This window comes from Triticum urartu, chromosome 6A (assembly GCF_056163025.1).
Source record: "Triticum urartu cultivar PI428250 chromosome 6A, HENAU_Tu73, whole genome shotgun sequence".
Taxonomy (NCBI): Eukaryota; Viridiplantae; Streptophyta; class Magnoliopsida; order Poales; family Poaceae; genus Triticum; species Triticum urartu.
Window position 1 is genome coordinate 70,425,763 of NC_141878.1, and position 22,487 is coordinate 70,448,249.

At 44.7% G+C, this 22,487-nt stretch overlaps 1 protein-coding gene across 1 annotated transcript; it reads left to right on the top strand.

Annotated features, from left to right (window-relative positions):
• The first annotated feature begins 20,226 nt into the window (after positions 1–20,226).
• Positions 20,227–20,790, top strand: LOC147963998 (putative E3 ubiquitin-protein ligase ATL44). Its single transcript, XM_087529787.1, has one exon. The coding sequence runs from the start codon at positions 20,227–20,229 to the stop codon at positions 20,788–20,790; it is 564 nt and encodes a 187-aa protein (XP_087385913.1).
• The last annotated feature ends 1,697 nt before the right edge of the window (positions 20,791–22,487 follow it).

Sequence of the window (22,487 nt, forward strand, 5' to 3'; positions counted from 1 at the left end):
ATGATGATACCATGCCAAATTTGTAACAGACGAACATGCTACCATTGTCCGTTTTGTACATGCACATGCTATGTGGGTGAAATTATGATACCATCCCAACTTTCAAATTTTTCAGAGTTCATTTGAAATGCTTTCATGTCTTATGGTTCGAAACTTTGATACTTCGAAAGTGATTGTCCATTTTGTACACGAAGTGCATCAAGTTTTTGTCGTAACCCTCTCTACTTTTTGGAACATGCTATGTGGGTGAAATGATGATACCATGCCAACTTTCAACCTTTTCAGAGTTCATTTTGAAATGCTTTCCAATTTCAGAGTCATTTAGCTCAAAGAATGAATTAATAGCAAACAGAATGAACTACAAAACTTTCATGAAAATAAAAACAATCAATTAAAATATTATGTTATGATCAACTAAAATAAAACTATAATATTCTTCAATAGCAAAAAGAATATAATTTTTGTGACCTAAAATCAAACTATAAGTATTTGATTGTAAGTATAAATAAAAAATAAATAGCAAAGAAGAAAAAAAATTCTATTTTTATAGTAAAGTTATTCATAAACTAGTGATTCACACAAATTTTTAAAAATTCAATTTTAAACTATTCAAAATTTAAAACTAATGGCACTAACAGAAAGTTTATAATTTTTGTGACCTAAAATCAAAAAGAAATCACTAAAAAATTATAAGTATTTAGTTGTAAGTATAAATAAAAAATAAATAGAAAAAAAATCTATTTTTATAGTAAAGTTATTCATAAACTAGTGATTCACACAAATTTTTAAAAATTCAAATTTAAACTATTCAAAATTTAAAACTAATGGCACTAACAGAAAGTTTATAATTTTTGTGACCTAAAAGCAAAAAAGAAATCACTAAAAAACTGTAAGTATTTAGTTGTAAGTAGAAATAAAAAATAAATAGAAAAAAAATTCTATTTTTATAGTAAAGTTATTCATAAACTAGTGATTCACACAAATTTTTAAAAATTCAAATTTAAACAATTCAAAATTAAAACTAATGGCACTAACAGAAAGTTTATAATTTTTGTGACCTAAAAGCAAAAAGAAATCACTAAAAAACTGTAAGTATTTAGTTGTAAGTAGAAATAAAAAAATAAAAAACCAAACAATATAGAAATAAAAAAGAAAAAACCAAAAAAAATGCCTCCTAATGGGCCTCCACGGCCTGAATACGACTAGAAACCCTACATGGGCCAGGATTCAGGCCCGCAGAAGGCCCAATAGGCCCACAGGCAGTAGCAAGTTTAGGCCCGAAAGCCTGCATTAGAGAGGAGCTCGAATGGGGAGGCACACCAGCGCTTATAAACCAGTGCCGGCGCCCTTCAGCTAGCGATGTGGGACTAAACTTTTGGGCGCGGGGCAGCACAAGGCCATTGGTCCCGGTTGGTGGCACCAACCAGGACTAAAGGGGGCACTGGTCACGGTTCGTGGCACCAACCGTGACCATTGCCCCCCTTTAGTCCCGGTTGGTGCCACCAACCGGGACCAATGGCCTTCGCTTCCCGCCCTTTCAGCTGCTGAAAATTGGCCTTTGGTCCCGGTTCATCACACCAACCGGGACTAATGGGAGCATTAGTCCCGGGTCGTAGCACGAACAGGGACCATTGCTCTGGCTATATAAGCCAACACTTGTGAAATTTTGGCCAACCGCCTCCCATTCACCCCGACGCCCCCAGGCCGTTCGTCGTCGTCATCGCCGCCCCGAGCCCGTCGTCGCCCCGCGCCCGCCGCCGTCGCCCCGCCCCGCCGTCGCCCCACCCCGGCCCGCCGTCGCCCCGCCCCGCCCCATCGCCGCCCCGAGCCCGTACGTCGTCGCCCCGCGCCGTCGCCCCGAGCCCGTCGTCGCCCCGCGCCCGCCGCCGTCGCCCCGCCCCATCGCCGCCCCGAGCCCGCCGCCGTCGCCCCACCCCGTCGCCGCCCCGATCCCGTCGCCGCCCCGATCCCGTCGCCGCCCCGAGCCCGTCGCCGCCCCGCCCCGTCGTCGCCCCGCGCTGGCGCCGGCCCTTTAGGTTCTATAGGTTCGAGGGTCGAGGGTTCCAGCAGGGTCGTCTAGGGGTCGAGGGTTCCAGGGTCGTCGAGGGTTCGAGGGGTCGAGGATCGCCGAGGGGTCGAGAGAGGTTTCCTAGTGTCAAAGTATTGAAGAAATCCATGCCTTCATCATTAGCCGTAAGTAACCAGGGCATGTTGGTACGAAGTTCTGCAAAGTTGTTCTGAAATGGAGTCCCGGATAGAATAATCCGCCTTTTGGTACGAATTCAGCAAAGGCCTTCCAAATAGCGATATTCGGAAGGCTCTTGCTGAACTTTGTACCAAAAAGCGAATTATCCTATGTGGGACTCCGTTCCAGAACAACTTTGAAGAGCTTCGTACCATCATGCACATGTTACTTTCGCCTAATGATGAAGACATGGTTTTGTTGAATCCTTTGACACTAGGCAACCTCCCGACCCCTCGGCGATCCTCTCGAACATGAGAGGAAGAAGAGGGTCGTCTAGGGGTCGAGGGTTCCAGGGTCGTCGAGGGTTCAAGGGGTCGAGGATCGCCGAGGGGTCGAGAGAGGTTTCCTAGTGTCAAAGTATTGAAGAAATCCATGCCTTCATCATTAGCCGGAAGTAACCAGGGCATGTTGGTACGAAGTTCTGCAAAGTTGTTCTGGAATGGAGTCCCGGATAGAATAATCCGCCTTTTGGTACGAATTCAGCAAAGGCCTTCCAAATAGCGATATTCGGAAGGCTCTTGCTGAACTTTGTACCAAAAAGCGAATTATCCTATGTGGGACTCCGTTCCAGAACAACTTTGAAGAGCTTCGTACCATCATGCACATGTTACTTTCGCCTAATGATGAAGACATGGTTTTGTTGAATCCTTTGACACTAGGCAACCTCCCGACCCCTCGACGATCCTCTCGAACATGAGAAGAAGAAGAGGGTCGTCTAGGGGTCGAGGGTTCGAGGGTTCTTCTCCTCTATTCTTTCTTCTCCTTTTTTTTCTTCTTCTTCCTCTTTTTTTATCGGGAACGAGGGTCATCGAGGGACATAGATGTAGTGTCATCGTTGTCGATATATACCCCCTCCCAATAGCTTACTATGATTAGGTAGCTAGTTCTACATTTGGCACTAATATATCCATCTGTCATGTTTGAATAATAATTGCCATGTTGTAAATATTTGTAGAAACTATGGACACCGCCCTAGACGAAGCAACAAAAGAAGCGTTGTTGAGGGACATAATTGTAGAAGGAAGTGATGCCATCTCTTTGTTTCTCAATGAAACCGATGGTCTAGAAGGAGAGGGTGAACAAGCTGGCTACGGTGACCTAATGCCGGTGCAAGAAGAAGAACATGAGGACGGCTCCGGTGACCCAATGCCGGTGCAAGAAGGAGACCGTGATGATGGCTCCGGTGACCGAACCGAGTCCGGCCAGGTATATATATTAGTTAAGCCTATGCTGACTAGCTGATTGATGCATTCATTGTTTTGGTATGTCCACATATTAATTAAGTCTTTGTTCTTTTTTCTAGCCCTCCGGATCGAGCACAACTTCAGTAAAGAGACGAGGCCCGAAGAAAAAGTTGAGCTCGGATGAAAAGTTTGAGATCATAGCAATCGCGCCCGATGGCCAACCTATTGAACCCCTCCGGACAAAGAGCGCATTTGTTGCTCAGTGCGGGGTTCTAGTTAGGGACAAGATCCCGATAAGCATCCAGCAATGGTTTAAGCCGGCTACAGAAGACCCTGAGGTCTCTTATGTCAATGATATGCAGAAAAATGATCTTTGGACTGAGCTGAAGTCAAATTTCACCCTACCGCTTGAGGATAATCCAGAGAACCCAATTAAAGAGAAATTAATCAAGTCTTTTACTCTGAAGAGGATGGCAGAACTATTCAGGAGGTGGAAGAAAGAGCTGAATAAGTTTGTCAAAAAATAATGAGACACCAGAATTCAAGGGCAGATATGAGAAGATCAGAGATCACTGGCCCGCATTTGTGGCCCACAAGACATCAGAAAAGAGTTAGAAGATGTCGGCGACAAACAAGCAAAATGCTGCAAAGAAGAAGCTTCACCATCGCACGGGGTCAGGTGGCTACCTCATAGCCCGGGCTAAGTGGTCCAAGACTGAGAATGATCTGGTTCATAAAGGGATCGAACCAGAGACAATTAACTGGCCAGACCGTTGCCGGACTTGGTTCTTCGGGGCTGGCGGAACCCTGGACCCTGTAACAGGGAAGTGCATTTGGACGAATGATCAAATGGACATACCAGTCAGTAAGCTTAAGCAGTATATCGAAGCAGCGCAGGAAGGGACGTTCTTTCCAGACAGAGAGAACGACGAGCTCACAATGGCCCTCGGGAATCCTGAGCACCCTGGATGGACACGAGGCACGCTAGGCTCCATTCCGTGGAAGGTTGGGTTTCTGGACGCAGGGTAGACGTGATAGAGGAACAAGAAGCAAATCGCAGCAAATGTACTGCCGAAGCCTCCCCCGAAGCTACCCCGCCATCTTAGCGCAGAAGTAGTGTGGCTTCCACCGAGCTACTTCAGCCGGAGCATGCCTTGACGACTCCTGCCAGCTATCCCGTGGATGCTATAACGGAGTCTCAAAATTGCCAACTTATGACGCAATGGATGAATTTGAAGGTCAAGGCGGCTGTTGGCTCTGTTTATCCTACTGAACCCGGTGCAACTTTTCACTGCCGGCCGATTCCAGAAGGATATGCTAGGGTGATGGTGGATGAGATAACAGAGGGATTTGAGGACCTCCAGCTTGACCACCCTATCGGTGAAGGGGAGACTCGGCTGGGGTCTGCTCTGAAGACTCCATGCCTATGGCGGAAGGAGCTCATCAACCTTCCGAACTGGACGCCACCGCCTCCTCCTCCTCCTCCGGCGAGTCAGGGCACTCCGCCTCCACCGCCTCCTCCTCCGGCGAGTGACGATCAGGGCCCTCGGCCGGCTCCTTCTCCGGCGCGTGGCGGCACTCCGCCTCCTTCTCCGCCTGCGCCGACGCGCCCGAGCAGCCAGCCTCCTCCTTCTCCGCCTCGTCAGCAAGGGAGGAAGAGACCTGCCGCCGCTCCAGCTTCTCCGGCGCGTCGTAGTCCTTCTCCTCCGCCTCTTAAGCAAGTAAAGAAGACAACTGCTATGTCTTCTCGGTCGGCGTCTAGCAGTACAACCAGAGGCGGGAGGACATACAGATTCGGTCCTTCTCTGAAGACTCCAGAGAAGTTACCATATGAGAGGACCCTGGAGGAGAACGCCGAGATCGCGCGAGAAGAAGTGAGGAACTTCTTTGAAGGGGTGAAAGCAAAGAAACATCCACCTCCAGAGGAGAAGGTAGATCGGGTGAAAGTGAAGCGCACTCTGGCTGCCCTGACAAAACCACCGAAGTCTGATCCGCCGAAAGGAAACCATGACCGCATTATTGGAAAGGAATTTGCCGAAGCGGAGCGGTCGGGAAGTACTGTCAGTGATCAAAGGCTGAAAGAACGACGAGTTGGGAAACAAATTGCCCAGCTCGGCGAACAAGCGAAGCAATCGTGCCCCCCGCTCAAGGTGCCTAGCCACAACGTCGCTAATGATCCGAGGATGGTGCCCGGTTATAGCAATCTTGCAGATTACCTGCCCGACGAAGTACATTATGAACCCATGGACGTGCTGATACAAAGATACGAGTACGGGAAGCCTCTCGTCAAAGATGAAAGATCTCTATCAACGATGATGCGAAGATTGCATGATTGGTACTTGAAAATCTGCAGAGACTCTGGGGGGAGGAGTACTTTGTATGTGAAAGTTAAAAAGGAGCATGACCTCGTTGGAATTGATCTGTTGCCTATTCCATTTGAGGAGTTCTATCAGTTTTTCAATCAATTGGCCCTCGATAAAACAACGGTCGCCTGCTACTGTCTGTAAGTAGTACTACTTCTGTCATTAAGTTTCTCTATATAGCTTAGCTCTTTCATTGCATGTATTTATAATCATCCTCACTATATTATGCAGATTGAAGATCGCCGAATTGAAGAAAAGACAAGTCGGTGATATTGGGTTCATTAACACATATCTCATAGATGCAACTCAGGTTAAACTTCATGCCGCAGCTACCGAGGCCAACTTGCTACGATCGTTCGTAATAAATCAAAACAAAGATATAATACTCTTTCCTTACAACTTTAGGTGAGTGTTACTGTCTTGTGCGTATTCGGTTTCCCTTATATATTAGTCAAGGTTATAGTAATGTAATTCATGAGTTATGCATGTGTGTGCAGTTTCCACTATATTCTCCTAGAGATTAAGCTTGAGCAGGGACTAGTAACCGTCTTAGACTCAAAACGAAAAGATCCCCAGGACTATGCAGACATGACTCAAATACTCCAGAAGTAAGTTAAATCGATCATTATCCACCATATCAGCAACTTTGTTCATTTCCTGATATCAAGTAATTGTTTTCTTTGTCCGACAAGGTTTGGAGAAAATTCACCAAAACAGTTCCGGGACTGCCGAAGGAGCTGGAATTTAGACACCCGAAATTAAGTACTATAGTAGCATGTTCCACGCATCTCCTAGTGATTCAAGCGCTAGTTTCATCAATACCATTTAGCATTCTTTCTTATCAGTTTGATTGACCTCTATTTCTTGTAAAGTGGTTGTGGCAGGAACAAGGGAATGATTTCTGTGGATACTACATCTGCGAGTCCATCCGCCACATGACCTGTGAGCGGGGCGGGTACTCTAACGAACAATATGAAGTACGTAAATAACAACATTCACAATTTTATTTTATTACCATCATTTGTGTTGAGTTTCATTCATTCATATATATATATATGTATTGACCCCCTTCTTCAAATTAGATGTTTCGGAAGCGGGATGAACTCCTAGCACCAGCTCGCATGCGAGCAATTCAAGAGGAATTGGCGGCATTCTTTCTTGACCACGTGATCCCTGAAGACGGAGAATTCTATGTGGACCCCGAGTCCGTATGATTATATTTGTAAGAGATAATTATTGTATATATGTAGCCGGTAGTGTCAAATAGATATACGAGAACTTGTTGTTCGACCAATCTCTCGGAGAAGGAGAGGTGGTCGATATCACTTCTCTCTGTATGCATATATGTTCATGACGATCTTCTGTTTCCTTCGTTTGCTTACTAGATAGCCAGCGTGTCTAGTCCTCTCTATACGTATGTATAGTACGTAGCGTCAACCAAGCACGGACATAAGAGAGGACACTTCTCTCTATTAATTATAGCTAGCTAACACAATATATGAAACACCTAAATTAAGCCCCCAAAACCCCCAACCCCCCCCCCTTTCAAAAAAAAACAAAAACCCCAGCCACAGAAATGCTGACGCGTGGAAGCCTATTGGTCCCGGCTGGTGCCACCAACCGGGACCAAAGGGTCTCCTGACTGGGCTCTGCGCACTGCCCACGTGGAGGCCCATCAGTCCCGGTTCTGGATTGAACCGGGACTAAAGGGTCGGGGCATTAGTACCGACACTTTAGTCCCGGTTCAGGAACCGGGACTAAAGGCCCTTACGAACCGGGACTATAGGCCCTTTTTCTACCAGTGCTTGTAGACGTTGTTGGGCCTCCAAGTGCAGAGGTTTGTAGGACAGTAGCAAATTTCCCTCAAGTGGATGACCTAAGGTTTATCAATCCGTAGGAGGCGTAGGATGAAGATGGTCTCTCTCAAGCAGCCCTGCAACCAAATAACAAAGAGTCTCTTGTGTCCCCAACACACCCAATACAATGGTAAATTGTATAGGTGCACTAGTTCGGCAAAGAGATAGTGATACAAGTGGTATATGGATGGTAGATAAAGGTTTTTGTAATCTGACAAATTATAAAAACAGCAAGGTAACTAATGGTAAAAGTGAGCATAAACGGTATTGCAATGATAGAAAACAAGGCCAGGGTTCATACTTTCACTAGTGCAAGTCCTCTCAACAATAATAACATAATTGGATCATATAACTATCCCTCAACATGCAACAAAGAGTCACTCCAAAGTCACTAATAGCGAAGAACAAACGAAGAGATTATGGTAGGGTACGAAACCACCTCAAAGTTATTCTTTCCAATCAATCCGTTGGGCTATTCCTATAAGTGTCACAAACAACCCTAGAGTTCGTACTAGAATAACACCTTAAGACACAAATCAACCAAAACCCTAATGTCACCTAGATACTCCAATGTCACCTCAAGTATCTGTGGGTATGATAATACGATATGCATCACACAATCTCAGATTCATCTATTCAACCAACACATAGAACCTCAAAGAGTGCCCCAAAGTTTCTACCGGAGAATCACGACGAAAATGTGTGCCGACCCCTATGCATAGGTTCATGGGCGGAACCCGCAACTTGCTCACCAAAACATACATCAAGTGAATCACGTGATATCCCATTGTCACCACAGATACGCACAGCAAGACATACATCAAGTATTCTCAAATCTTTAAAGACTCAATCCAATAAGATAACTTTAAAGGGGAAAACTCAATCCATTACAAGAGAGTAGAGGGGGAGAAGAAACATAAGATCCAACTATAATAGCAAAGCTCGCGATACATCAAGATCGTGTGAAATCAAGAACATGAGAGAGAGAGAGTGAGATCACACACATAGCTACTGGTACATACCCTCAGCCCCGAGGGTGGACTACTCCCTCCTCGTCATGGAGAGCGCCGGGATGACGAAGATAGCCACCGGAGAGGGATTCCCCCTCCGGCAGGGTGCCGGAATGGGTGTAGATTGGTTTTCGGTGGCTACGGAGGCTTCTGGCGGCGGAACTCCCGATCTATTCTGCTCCCTGATCGTTTTAGGGTATATGGGTATATATGGGAGGAAGAAGTACGTCGGTGGACTTCCGGGCTGCCCACGAGGTAGGGGGGCGCGCCCTCCACCCTCGTGGGCAGCCCGGGACTCTCCTCGTGCAACTTCGGTACTCCGTGGGCTTCTTCTGGTCCAAAAATAAGTTCCGTGAAGTTTCAGGTCAATTGGACTCCGTTTGATTTTCCTTTTCTGTGATACTCTAAAGCAAGGAAAAACAAAAACTGGCACTGGGCTCTGGGTTAATAGGTTAGTCCCAGAAATAATATAAAAGTGTATAATAAAGCCCATAAACATCCAAAACAGATAATATAATAGCATGGAACAATCAAAAATTATAGATACGTTGGAGATGTATCACTCCCCCTTACCAAAAGCCACATTTCCCCTGTTTCTGCCTTCCTTTCCAAGTTAAGACCTTCACTCCTTGCTTGAAGTGTCGCCTCCTCGCCGGCGACCCTCCTTCACGCTTCTTGGCCTCGCCTATCCAGGCAGGTAATCCACACCCGACCCCAATCCTCCTCCTCCTTCCACATCCCACATGCCCCGACCACTGGCACGAGAGTGACACCTTCCACCCAAATCACCGACCTATCCACCAAATAAGTGCCGGCCTAAGTCATGGTGCACACGGTATAGCCAGGATCTCAAGGAGCATTTGGCAGCAGAGGAGCAAATCACGACCGCACGCGCGGATGAGGTTGCGATGGCTGCCATTTGGGCCGACTCCCAGATCTTGGAGGAGCACCTCGCTGTTGAGGCCACCGTTGACGCCTCGCGAGCCAATGCCATGACGCAGTTGGCTGCTTTAAACGATAGTTCGTGGCGTTTTCTCGAGGCCACCGCCGGTGCCTTCGACGAAGACTACGAGGTGTTTTCTCAGCGTGCACGTGCTTAACTCATCTTGAGAGCCAACAGGTTGGTGCTCGGCGCGGCTCAGGCAACTCACCACTACAACGAGGGCACTCACGATGCGGAGGCCTCGCCCTCTTCCATGTCCAAGGAGCCAATCGTCATCGATATCTCCGACAATGAGGAGTAGCTTGTCTTATTAGCTCACTATAAGGACCCATGTTCAGTTTGCTAGCTACTACCTTTCCTTAACAAATTCTACTGAATTGTGCTATCTACTTTTATCATGCAATCTTCTGCTATAGTGTATATGTTCTATATGTCGTGCAATATGGTGTTCAGTTAACTCCTTGGTTCAATTATGCAAATGTGGTGTTCAATTCTTCAGAGTGCAATATTTCCAAGTTGTTAAGCATGCTTGGTTTGGTTAACTGTCTGATCTTCTATTATGAGTATGTTATATTGTGCAATGTGGTGCTCAGTTAACGTTTGGTTCATTTGTTGTGGTGTTTAGTTAACTGCTTGGTTCAATTCTGCAATGCGATGTTCAATTGTTGTGGCTACATTCTGTTATTGTATACCATGTGAGAAATAAATCGAATTTAGCTATACTAAATACATGAGAACCAAATACAATCGTTATATTTCCAAGTTGTTAAGCATGCTTGGTTTGGTTAACTGTCTGATCTTCTATTAGGAGTATGTTATATTGTGCAATGTGGTGCTCAGTTAACGTTTGGTTCATTTGTTGTTGTGTTTAGTTAACTGCTTGGTTTAATTCTGCAATGCGATGCTCAATTGATGTGGCTGCATTCTCTTATTGTATACCATGTGAGGAATAAATCGAATTTGGCTGCACTTAATACATGAGAAACATATACAAGTGCTATATTTCCTAGTTCTTAATCATGCTTGGTTTGGATAAATGGGTTTTCCATGTCGCTTAAATTAATTTGATGAATCTGCAATGTGCTTATTTTTCATCAACATATTTTACTGATAGCATGCAAACCCTTACTTAATCTGATGACTATATATGTGTTGTCGGGAAACAATGGGAAGCACTGAGGTTTACAAGATGGTACTAACTGTTATACCTTGCCTTTTTTATTCCTTTGCCCCATTTCCAGTATAGAGAAGAGATTTATGCACATCCTTGTTTTCAGGATTCACTGATGATTACCTCTCAAACCATCTCTGTGGTCAGGAGGCGAGGAAAGTTTTCATACAACACCCACGATTCAATATTGAAGTGTTCCTGAAGAGGTCGAAGGATGGACTGTCAATCATCCACAGGCACTGGCCTAAAGCTGCAAATACCTTCAACATGAATGAAGGCTCAATATTCACCTTCCGCTTTAGCAGTTTTCCAGTTGAGATGCATCTCTCTATGTACCGTCTATGATGCTAATTTCGAAAGGTTCTAGATGTAGCATGTGAAACTTTCTGCTGTTGCAGTTGTGTAATGGGGTAGCTGAGTGCTGAAGCTATATTATGTTATACTCCGATGTATTTCAGTTATGAAATCCTGCTTCCTTAATGTGGAAATGGAATATATTATATGCTTAATATGAATGTAAATTAGAATAATAAATGGATTAGTAATAATAGGACAATTAGCCTGCTAATTGGCCAATTAGCTTGCTAATTAGGTTTTCCTATTGCAAACGGTTATTGAGAAAACACCGTGGGCGATGACCTCAGGAAAACACACACAGTTTCTGGGAATAAACCGTGTTGGATCAATGGACAATCACACACGACATTCTCTTGAAAACTGCTTGCGTTACACCACCTTGCGCAAACGTTTTCCTTGGAATGACTGTGCGGGATGTATATACGAACGGAAACGTTTAGCGGTGACTGACTGTGTGGGATGTACTTACGACCGGAAATGATTTCGCCTATATAATTGTATTTTTTTAAGCACTACTATACGTATTTCTATATTTGAGTGCTCGCCGGTCGCACACAACCTCATTTTGGCGAGCGTGTGTGCCAGGAGGGCATATCCCCGACGATTTCTGGGTCATGTGGGAAGGAGCCCCCTATCGCCCACACTCACTTGGCGATGGTTCCGAATGCCGTTGCAGAAAGGGGTTAAAAACTGTTTGTTTAGCACCGATGCGCATCAGTGTATGTCAAGTGTCCCTAATTTTTCTCCATGGCTTTGTATGACGAATTCAAGGTACCATGTCAAGTTACTTGGATTTTCAACAAGTATTGGGAGTTTTCTCGGTAAAAAAGCCAATAAATGTCTAACTTCAAACTTGGCATGGATGACTACCATGGGCATGCCCACCTTCTTGCAAAATTTGTTGTCATTTAAATAATATCAAATAATAGACCATATCCAGTGGAGGGTGTCCAGGTAGGCCAGAAGGCTTTGTCTGAGAGCACATTGTTATTCAACATCCTTGAATGGCCCCAATTTTTTTCTCATGGCCTTGTATGTCCAATTCAAAGCACCAGGCCAAGTTATTTGGATTTTGATAAGTTTTTGCATTTTTCTGGAGTTTTCTTGGTGAAAATAGACCATTAAATAGCCGGACATGTCGCAACATGCAAGCGGTGTTGGAATTTGCTCAAACCTGACATGGATGCCAATGGGCATGCCCACCTGGTTGCAAAAGCTGTGGTCATTTATCCATAGTCCAAAAAACCATCAATTGAGAGGAACGTGCTAGACTAGTCCAGACGAGTTCATCCGTGAGCTTGTTGTTTTTCATAATTTGAATGCTTCTATTATTTGTAATTTCTGTCATTATCAATCAACATGAACATGCTCATATGTCCTAACCATTTCTTGAAATTCGTCAACAATGTTGTAATTTTGAGTTGTGTACAAATAGTTTACAACTTGAACACTTTTCCTAAATTGTTAACAAATTCCCAACAATTGATGAAATTTTGACCACAAATTGCAAACAACGCACTTTAAAAAATATGAACTATTTTTTGAAACACAAACATTTCTTGAATTTATGAACAAAAAATTGAAAATTGGAACATTTTTTGTAATTCAAGAATATTCTAAAAAGTTGTAAAAAATATTTGAAAACAAGAATATTTTTTGGTATTCGAAACAATATTTCAATTTTTAATAGGTTTCTAATAATAGAGTTCAAAAAGGAGAAAATCAATTAACAAAAAATTAGAAGAAAAATAGAAAAAGTAAAGAAAAAAAGTTCTTAGAAGTACATCAACTACTACTCCATAGCCTTCCCTAAATCGTGAATCGAAGGAATAATTTTTCTTCTAATTAGACGGATAAATCCATGATGATGTAAGTGATGCCAACTGTTACTCCATGCATAACTATTGACCCGTTTAGCCATGGTTTTTGCTTGAGTTCGTTTTCTGTTTGTAGGTCCACCAGAATGTGGAAGCAAATTATCAACGTACGTATGTTTTCTTTCTGAAAACGAAATATTGATGCATTCATAGACACGTCTTGACTGGTAATATACAGAAGATAATCTCTACTCCTAATGGAGGAGTTGGTAGGATGGTATCCTATTTTCGTCTAGTTTATTTTTGACTGGTTTATTTTCGTCTCACCTCCCACTATCCCTCCCACGTTAATTTTTTCTTCTTCCTCTACTCCTAATGGTGAATATCGGTCATCTCTACTCCTAATGGAGGCCACGACATACCATCGTAGGTTAATTTTTTCGTCTCACCTCCCACTATCCCTCCCACTATCGCTTCCGATCATCCTTCCATTTATTCGTGATTGCTTTGGCAGGTGTCGATTCAATTCAATCATGTAAATATTTGGTAATTAAGAATTAAAAAATAATACCATATACATGAGATCACCTTCCAAACAAATCTCTACTGAGTTGATGAATATCGGTCATCGAATTCACCTACGATGGTATGTCGTGGCCTCACCACACAATCACCTTACTCTCCAATTTATTTCTCCCATCGATCCCCTTCCATACTTAGCTCCTTCCATTCCACACTAGGAAAAAGAACATGGGCACTGATGATCATAGATGTGGAGGTAAAATTTTCATAGAACTATTCAAGACTATCAACTTCACATTGCTGATTGTCAATTTTAATTTATGAAGGAGAAAGTTTTCTACCCCAATGAGACTAGACAAATTACAAGAGATGGGATCCTATTGACTATTAACAAAAAATGGAGAGCGTATAAGTCTCGTTCGAAGAGTAAATATTTCAAGCATGACAAGAAGTCTTTGGTTGAATGTTGGAAATATGCCCTAGAGGCAATAATAAAATGGTTATTATTATATTTCTTTGTTCATGATAATTGTCTATTGTTCATGCTATAATTGTGTTATCCGGAAATCGTAATACATGTGTGAATACATAGACCACAACATGTCCCTAGTGAGCCTCTAGTTGACTAGCTCGTTGATCAAAGGATAGTCATGGTTTCCTGACTATGGACATTAGATGTCATTGATAACGGAATCACATCATTAGGAGAATGATGTGATGGACAAGACCCAATCCTAAGCTTAGCTCAAAGATCGTGTAGTTCGTTTGTTGTAGCTTTTCTGAATGTCAAGTATCATTTCCTTAGACCATGAGATTTTGCAACTCCCGGATACCGTAGGAGTGCCTTGGGTGTGCCAAACATCACAATGTAACTGGGTGACTATAAAGGTACATTACAGGTATCTCCGAAAGTGTTTGTTGGCTTGGCACGAATCAAGACTGGGATTTGTCACTCCATATGACGGAGAGGTATCTCTGGGCCCACTCGGTAATGCATCATCATAATGAGCTCAAAGTGATCAAGTGATTGATCACGGGATCATGCATTATGGTACGAGTAAAGTGACTTGCCGGTAACAAGACTGAACAAGGTATTGGGATACCGACGATCGAGTCTCGGGCAAGTAACGTACCGATTGACAAAGGGAATTGTATACGGATTGATTGAATCCTCGACATCGTGGTTCATCCGATGAGTTCATCGTGGAGCTTGTGGGAGCCAACATGGGTATCCAGATCCCGCTGTTGGTTATTGACCGGAGAGACTTCTCGGTCATGTCTGCATGTCTCCCGAACCCGTAGGGTCTACACACTTAAGATTCGATGACGCTAGGGTTGTAGAGATATTAGCACACGGTAACCTGAAAGATGTTCGGAGTCCCGGATGAGATCCCGGACGTGATGAGGAGTTCCGGAATGGTCCGGAGGTAAAGATTTATATATAGGAAGTCCAGTTTCAGCCATCGGGAAGGTTTCGGGGTCACCGGTATTGTACCGGGACCACCGGAAGGGTCCCAGGGGTCCACCGGGTGAGGCCACCTATCCCGGAGGGCCCCATGGGCTGAAGTGGGAGGGGAACCAGCCCCTAGTGGGCTGGTGCGCCCCCCCTTGGGCCTCCCCCTACGCCTAGGGTTAGAAACCCTAGGGGTGGGGGCGCCACCCTTGCCTTGGGGGGCAAGGCACCCCCTTGGCCGCCGCCCCCCCTAGGAGATTGGATCTCCTAGGGCCGCCCCGGGAGGGCTGCGCACCCAAGCCCCTGGCCTCTCCCTCTCCCTCCCGTGACACTCCTCCATCTCCCAGCGCTTGGCGAAGCCCTGCCAAGATCACCGTTGCTTCCACCACCACGCCGTCGTGCTGCTGGACCTTCATCAACCTCTCCTTCCCCCTTGCTGGATCAAGAAGGAGGAGACGTCTCCCAACCGTACGTGTGTTGAACGCGGAGGTGCCGTCCGTTCGGCACTAGGTCATCGGTGATTTGAATCACGTCGAGTACGACTCCATCAACCCCGTTCTCTTGAACGCTTCCGCTTGTGGTCTACAAGGGTATGTAGATGCACTCCTCTCTCCCTCGTTGCTAGATGACTCCATAGATTGATCTTGGTGATGCGTAGAAAATTTTAAAATTCTTCTACGTTCCCCAACACTGAAATCATAGCAGGTGTTCCCAGAGGTGTTAATGAACATCAATGGGATACTCTTGTTGGGTTTTGGTGCCAGGATTCACACATGGTTATGTGTTCTATTCTCATACTTAATCTAGCATACATAACTACTTTTGTTACATTAATATTGACTAGATGTGTTGTTTTCCCAGAAATTATGTGAAAAGAACACCGAGTGGGCAAATAAGCAGAAGAGTCCACATACAACCGGGAGAAAAATCCATGCTAGGCTCAAAAAAGAGATGGTCAAACTTTTTCTTTCTAAAGATGGCTCAAAAAAGTTTTGGTGAAGAAAACTGAATATGTTCTAACAACAAGACTAACAAACATTCTAATTTACTTTGTTGAACAGGAAATCAATACCAATTGAAAGGTTAGCAAGATTGAACTATGGGATGAAGCTCATAAGCAGAAGGGCGGTGAATACAGAGATGCAAAAACAAAGATAATGATGGTACATTTCTACTTGTGATTAAAGTAAAGGTTTTACTTTAATACTACTTAGTATAATGAGATGTTTGTATTTATTTCAATAGGAGAAACTAGAAGAAAGAAAGATAACAATGAGAGCCTTTCATTCAGTGATTATAGAGAACTAAAAGTGTTCATGGGGAAGAGGCAAAAAAGCTTCGAGGGTATTATGGTGATAAGTATTGGAGCGAAATAAAAGTTTCTTAGGGACTGACTTTTGTTCAACATCCTGAGAAATAAGGAAATGTTCATTTTGCACTACGGGTACTAGGAGATAATGTAGAAAATAGGACATATGAGTTGGATGTGACCCATTCATTCTTGAAGCAAAAATTCCCGATAGAGGATTTGAGAAATGAATTTGTAACCGCGGTAAGTGATGAAGTTAGTATCTAAACTACATCTCTTTTTGCAAAGATAAAAGTATGAGTATTAATTTACTATTATCATGTTCTTGTTTCAAGTTGATCTCAACGAAAGAGTTGTCGGCAGTGACCTCCTAAATGAATCACACAACAAAGCTGAGGAACATGCTCCATTGAGTGCTATGCAGGTGATGTAATAGTTTCTTCACTAATAAATATTCTACTTCATTCTCATACTTAAACATGTTCATCATAAGTTGCAGGAACTACATCCTAGCGATTGTGCGGGAGCCAAAGCATGTTACACTGGTTTATCCTTACCACAAGAAAAAATGGTTGCTAGGTGTGTGCATAAATTTCTGCTTTGTTATTAAAAAATGCTTATGTTTTGTATAAGTTTACTTACAGCTAAGCTAAACCTCAATTGTAGAAAGCACGCATGAGAAGTTTGACAGGGCCAATCAAGGAAGTGCAGAATCAACTTTACCGAACAAGCAAATCACTACCCAGGAATTGCATCCTAGTTTTTCTGCGAGAACCAAAGAGGATTACACTAGTTTATCTTTGCCACACATGGTTGCGAAGGTGTGTGCGCATAATTTTTTTTACTTAATTATCAAAAAATTCCTATGATTGTGTATGTTTATGCCGTATTGAACAGAACCTCAAATGTAAAAGGCATGCATTGAAAAGTTTGACAAGGCCAATCAAGGCCTTGCAGAATCAACCAAAGAGGGTTACACCAATCAAGGAAGTGCAAAATCAACTTTTTCGGATAAGCGGATCACTGCCCAGGAATTGCATCCTAGCTTTTCTTCGAGAACCAAGGAGGATTAATTACACTGGTTCATCTTTACCACACATGGTTGCTAAGGTGTGTGTGTGTGCATAAACTTCTGATTCATTGTCAAACAATGTCTATGTTTTGTGTATGTTTACTTACAACTGAACTAAACCTCAACTGTAGAAAGCGCACATTGAAAAAATTGATAGGGTCAATCAAGGCTGTGCAGAATTAACTTTACCGGACAAGACTAACCAGGAACTGGGTCCGTTGCACTTCTTGTATATGAGCAACAACCCGAATGAACCTAACAATGGTACCTGTTTGTGATTAAATCCAGACAGAGATCAGCCGGCCCCTTCTCCCCCAGATTTTGAAATAATAAATTTATGACGATATCTTTATGTAACTTTGTAAATGAGGTTCCTATTAACAAATGAACCATTTTTCTTATTTGCACTAAATAGAATCCTAAAACAATCTTATTCGAGCACACACGGGCATCCTAACAATTGCACAAGAACCAACAAGGGTTGCACCCGTTTATCTTTACCACATGAACCCACAGTTGCTAAGGTGTGTGTGCATGCGCGCATAAATTTCTGTTGTGTTATCAAACAATGTCTATGTTTTCTATAAGTTTACTTACAACTAAATTGAACCTCAACTGTAGACAGCACATGATGGTCCTGAAGCAAAGAATGGTAATGCTGAAAATAACAATGCGACCAAGCAAGATGACCCTGAACTAAGTGTACAACTTCATCACATCACTAAGCATGTATATTATATATATCTGAATGACAATGGTTAGAATAGTTAGTTGGTCTAATTCCATGTGCAATTGTCCCTTTCTGTGTAAAGTGAAATCTTCCATGGTTTGTGATAACGAATGTCCATTTCTTGAAAAAATAGGATAAAATGAAAGTCTTCTTGGCTTCGTTGAACCCGAGAAGCAAAGATAAATTTGTGGCCGAAGGACCTTTAGTGAGTAGAGATAAAACATATGTGGTTGGAGGAAACATGCTTGGAGAGCAATATGTACCAGTCTCTGTTTGTGTTGTTTCAAGACTTGGAGATCAGACACTGGTAAGACCATATGGAAAATTGCAAACAGTAAGGGATGTTATTGGTCATGTTATTGCATGGCCTCTATCACATGTAAGTGCACTTCCATGCAATCATCATATGCTCCAATGTGCGTGCTTAAGGCTTTTTATTTATGAAGGATCTTTGTGATTTTTAGGTAAAAAAACCAAAATTAACCACTCCTACACACCCTCAAAACAAGCCACCAAACACTCGTATGGTACCTCATCAAAGTACATTTCTTCTCACAATAGTTTTAAAGCTACGTCCTAAAAATTTATCTGTTATCTTTTTCAGGGTAGCTCAAGATTTCGAAAATGAGTGCATTGCAGGAGCCACGAGCAACTATAGAAGAATTAGTTTTTAGATGGACAAATATTATATTTTATATACAGATTGTAGCTTTATAGGAAAACTTAGTTCTAGTTTGTATGATCTCTTCTTAATTATTTGCATATTTTATATGAAGATCTGATTTGACTCAGTTGTGAACCTGGTGTTTATTCCTACTAAATGAAATTGTGCGAATGGGATGGTTGTGGATACAACCGGCGATATGGGTGGATCCTTTCATATAATGATATTTGTTGCTTATGAGTGTGATTGGTGATATGGGTGGATGCATGCTTTTATATAACAATATTTGTTGATCATTCTGCACAAGCATATGACATGATAAAGTTACTGGATTTGAAATGGCAAAGTACAAATTTGGAATAAATCATATATTATTTAAAGTAAAACATTACATGGTTAAAAAAGCTTTTGTATATTTAGAGTCAAATATAATGTCTGTACATAGGAATGGGCCTAGGGCCTATGACAGATGAAATGGCTCTGTTAGTAGAGACGTACGAGCGTGTCTGACATAATGACTCTACATATCGACGCTTTTGAACGTCCAAATATAGCGTGTCATATCTAGGGACGCCTTTGAATTTGAGACGGTCCGTGGGAGACGCTTTAAAAACACTTTAATACGCAGGGGATACATGTATCTCTAGCTTTGGAACATGACATCTCTACATGCAGTTTTCGCTCTAGTCTGTATGCATGGAGCCGGTGAGAAATAGAGTAGACGACGGCGGCAGAGGGCAGCAATAGAGGAGACGTGCAGGGCGGTGCTTCGAGGCCGGGCTTCCATGGCGGCGCGATTGGGGCTATTTTCTCAGAGAAGAAGGCGCAGGAGAGGAGGAGCAAGAAGATCGTGCGGCTGGGAACGAAACAATCATACGCCGCTGGGGCAACCCGTCCAAATTTGGTCCTGCGGATCGAACAGATGGAATTCAAACGTAGCATCTTCAGAAGAACCTATCATGTCAGTTTCCTTATATCCGGGTCATCTAATTCAGTTTAGACCTTGATACATCTAGCTGAGTATTGTCGAACAGTTCATGATTCAGTGGTTGTTGTACACAGGTGAAACTGAAAGCACGTCATGACTCACCTCCAAGCCCCTTCTGCACTTTTGTCCCTCTATACCTTCTAACACTTTTGTCCTTATCCAACAGGCTGTACGCCTAGTGGAGAGTTCGCAGCTGCTGTTCGTCAATTTCGCCTCGGCCTCGCCCACGTCGCGCTCCTGATGGGCTCTGGTTCAAGTCGTAACAGTCCCCCCTATACGTATCCCCGTGGTATCCCATCGTATCCCACTCGTTTTACATTTTTTCCTTTTATTTTAATTCAGAAAAGGGGATACTTAGGGATACATGCATCCCGTGCGTATCGTATCCCCATCCTGGCCACGTTTTGCACTGATACGGCACCTCCCAGCCGTATCCCTGCAACATATATATTTCTTGCCGCCCCGCTGGAACACCTGCACCGCCACAACCCACGACCCTGCCTGTGAAACAGCTACCACGAATTAAACGTTCACGAGTGATCATGCCTAATCTGCTTGCAAGGCTCAGGAACGGCGAGCGTGGAGCCTGCTACGGCCTCGTGGCGTCCTTGGCATTGGTGCTCGTGTTCTGCGTGCTCATCGCCACCGTCAGCCTCGGGAAGGCCTTCTTGTTCGCCGGCATGGCGTTGACCGCCCTCGGCATCGGTGAGTGCCTCGCGCCCAATAGTTGGCGCGTCGGCGCCGCCGCCGAACGTGAGATCACAGTGGGCGTGCCTTTGGCAGCATGCCGGTTCGGGCTCGGGAAGACCACGATCGACTCGTTGCCCAGGTTCGCGTACGCATCCCGTGGCGCCGATGCCGATGGCGACCTCGAATGCGGGAGCGCTCAGCTGTGCTCTGTGTGCTTGGAAGACCTTGAGGACGTCGAGATGGTGCGGCAGCTGCCGTCGTGCAAGCACATCTTCCATGTCGAGTGTGTCGACATGTGGTTGCACTCGCACACCACTTGTCCTATCTGCCGCTGCGACCTCTCGCCACAGCGGCCATGCTCTGCCAAAGTGGCAGCGGTAGAGACCGAACCGCCGGCTGTGCTGCCGCCTGTGTAGTGTGTAGGCAGGTACATGTATAGGGGGGTTATAGGGGCATGTCTAGGGTGGCATTTCCACGTGTGTCAACTTCGGTATTGAAAAGAACATGGCACCTAGTCGGTGAAACCTGTAGAAAGGATTTGGGATACAAGTACAACACACTAAATTCCATTGCAGTCCGTGGTGTACATATATATTCACATGGGTAGCAGCTATCGGTGCTCAACTTTTTTCTTGAATACTGATATACTCCCTCTTTTTTAAGAGCATCTCCAACAGCCGCGCAACGCGCCGCACGCTAAAAGTCACGATACAATGTCGAGTTAGTCAGCTTTTGCACGCGGCGGTGCGCTGGCTCCAGCGGCCGCTGCAAATTAAAGTGCGCCCACGCCGCTTTAGCAGGCGCGCTATATTTTAATTTTTTCTACTACGATTCGATACATATTTGGTTTCGTAGATAATTCTCCTATTATTACTACTCCTTTGACTCATACTTTGTATTAGTGATGTCCTCCTCCGACGTCGGAGCATAGGCGTCAAGGAGCCGCTCGTTGCCGGAGTTCCAGGAGGACGCATCTCCTAGCGCTTGGTTGTATTTAGCGACCGCCTTCCGCGTTCGCTTATCCTCGCGATAGTCGGCTTGCTCCTCCCTCCTCTTCGCCCTCTTCGCCCTCCTTTGGGTGAAGAACTGTTCCTCGTTGCTGTCTTCCAGGAAGCGGTGGCTCAACAACGCCATGGCTTGCTCGTCCATCTCGGCCAGCCTGAGACGATGCTCCTGCCTCCGGTGCTTGCGACGATCCTCGTCGGTGAGAAGCCGCGGGAAAGGCGCCAACTCCTGTGCGCGCTCCTACGTCGCCACATCGGCGAAGTTCATGTCCTGATGGGACCGTAGGAGGCGCCACGCCGCAGCGTCGTACGCGCGGGCGCCCTCCTGGGCGGTGTCGAAGGTTCCGAGACGGAGCCGCATGCCGCCGCCCGACCGAATCTCGGCGGAGTAGGTGCTGGACGGCCGTACGCAGACGCCGCACTAGCTCGTACCTCCTCGGCGACGAGGCGGCATGGTGACGCGGGGGTGGCGTGTCGGCGGCAGAGCGCGGCAGAGGGCGATGGAGAGATGGAGAGAGCGGCAGAGGGCGATGGAGAGAGCGCCAGAGGGCACTGCAATTTATAGGCGCGCCAAATGTAGCGCGCGAGCGGCCGCCTTTTCCCCCACGCACAATCATTTCCCGCGCGCACTAGTTTCCCGCCACAACTGGAGCGCGTGAAAACGCCCCACGCGCTAAAAGCCAATTTACCCCGCATGCGCGTCTTTTGGCGCGGCTGTTGGAGATGCTCTAAGAGCATTTAGAGCATCTCCAACAGCCGCGCTACGCGCCGCGCGCAAAAAAAAAACTACTTTGCAGCGCGCCTTTCGTCTAGTTTTGCGTGGCCGGCTGCGCTGGGTCCAATAGCCGTGCTAAAATGCAGAGCGCGCGCGCCGCTCCAGCAACCGCGCTAAAATTCAGCACGCACGACTCGCCGGGGCATTGCATATGTTGCATTTTGGACACAGAATGGATTTGAAACCTTCAAAATGCAATGAACATGACATATAAATTTCACACAGACAAGTTGATGAATAAAAGTTCATGCGCACACGTTCAAAATCATGCCCACAAGTTTATCCAACAAAGTTCAAAATGCAAACCAAGTTCATGACACAAACGAAAGAAACA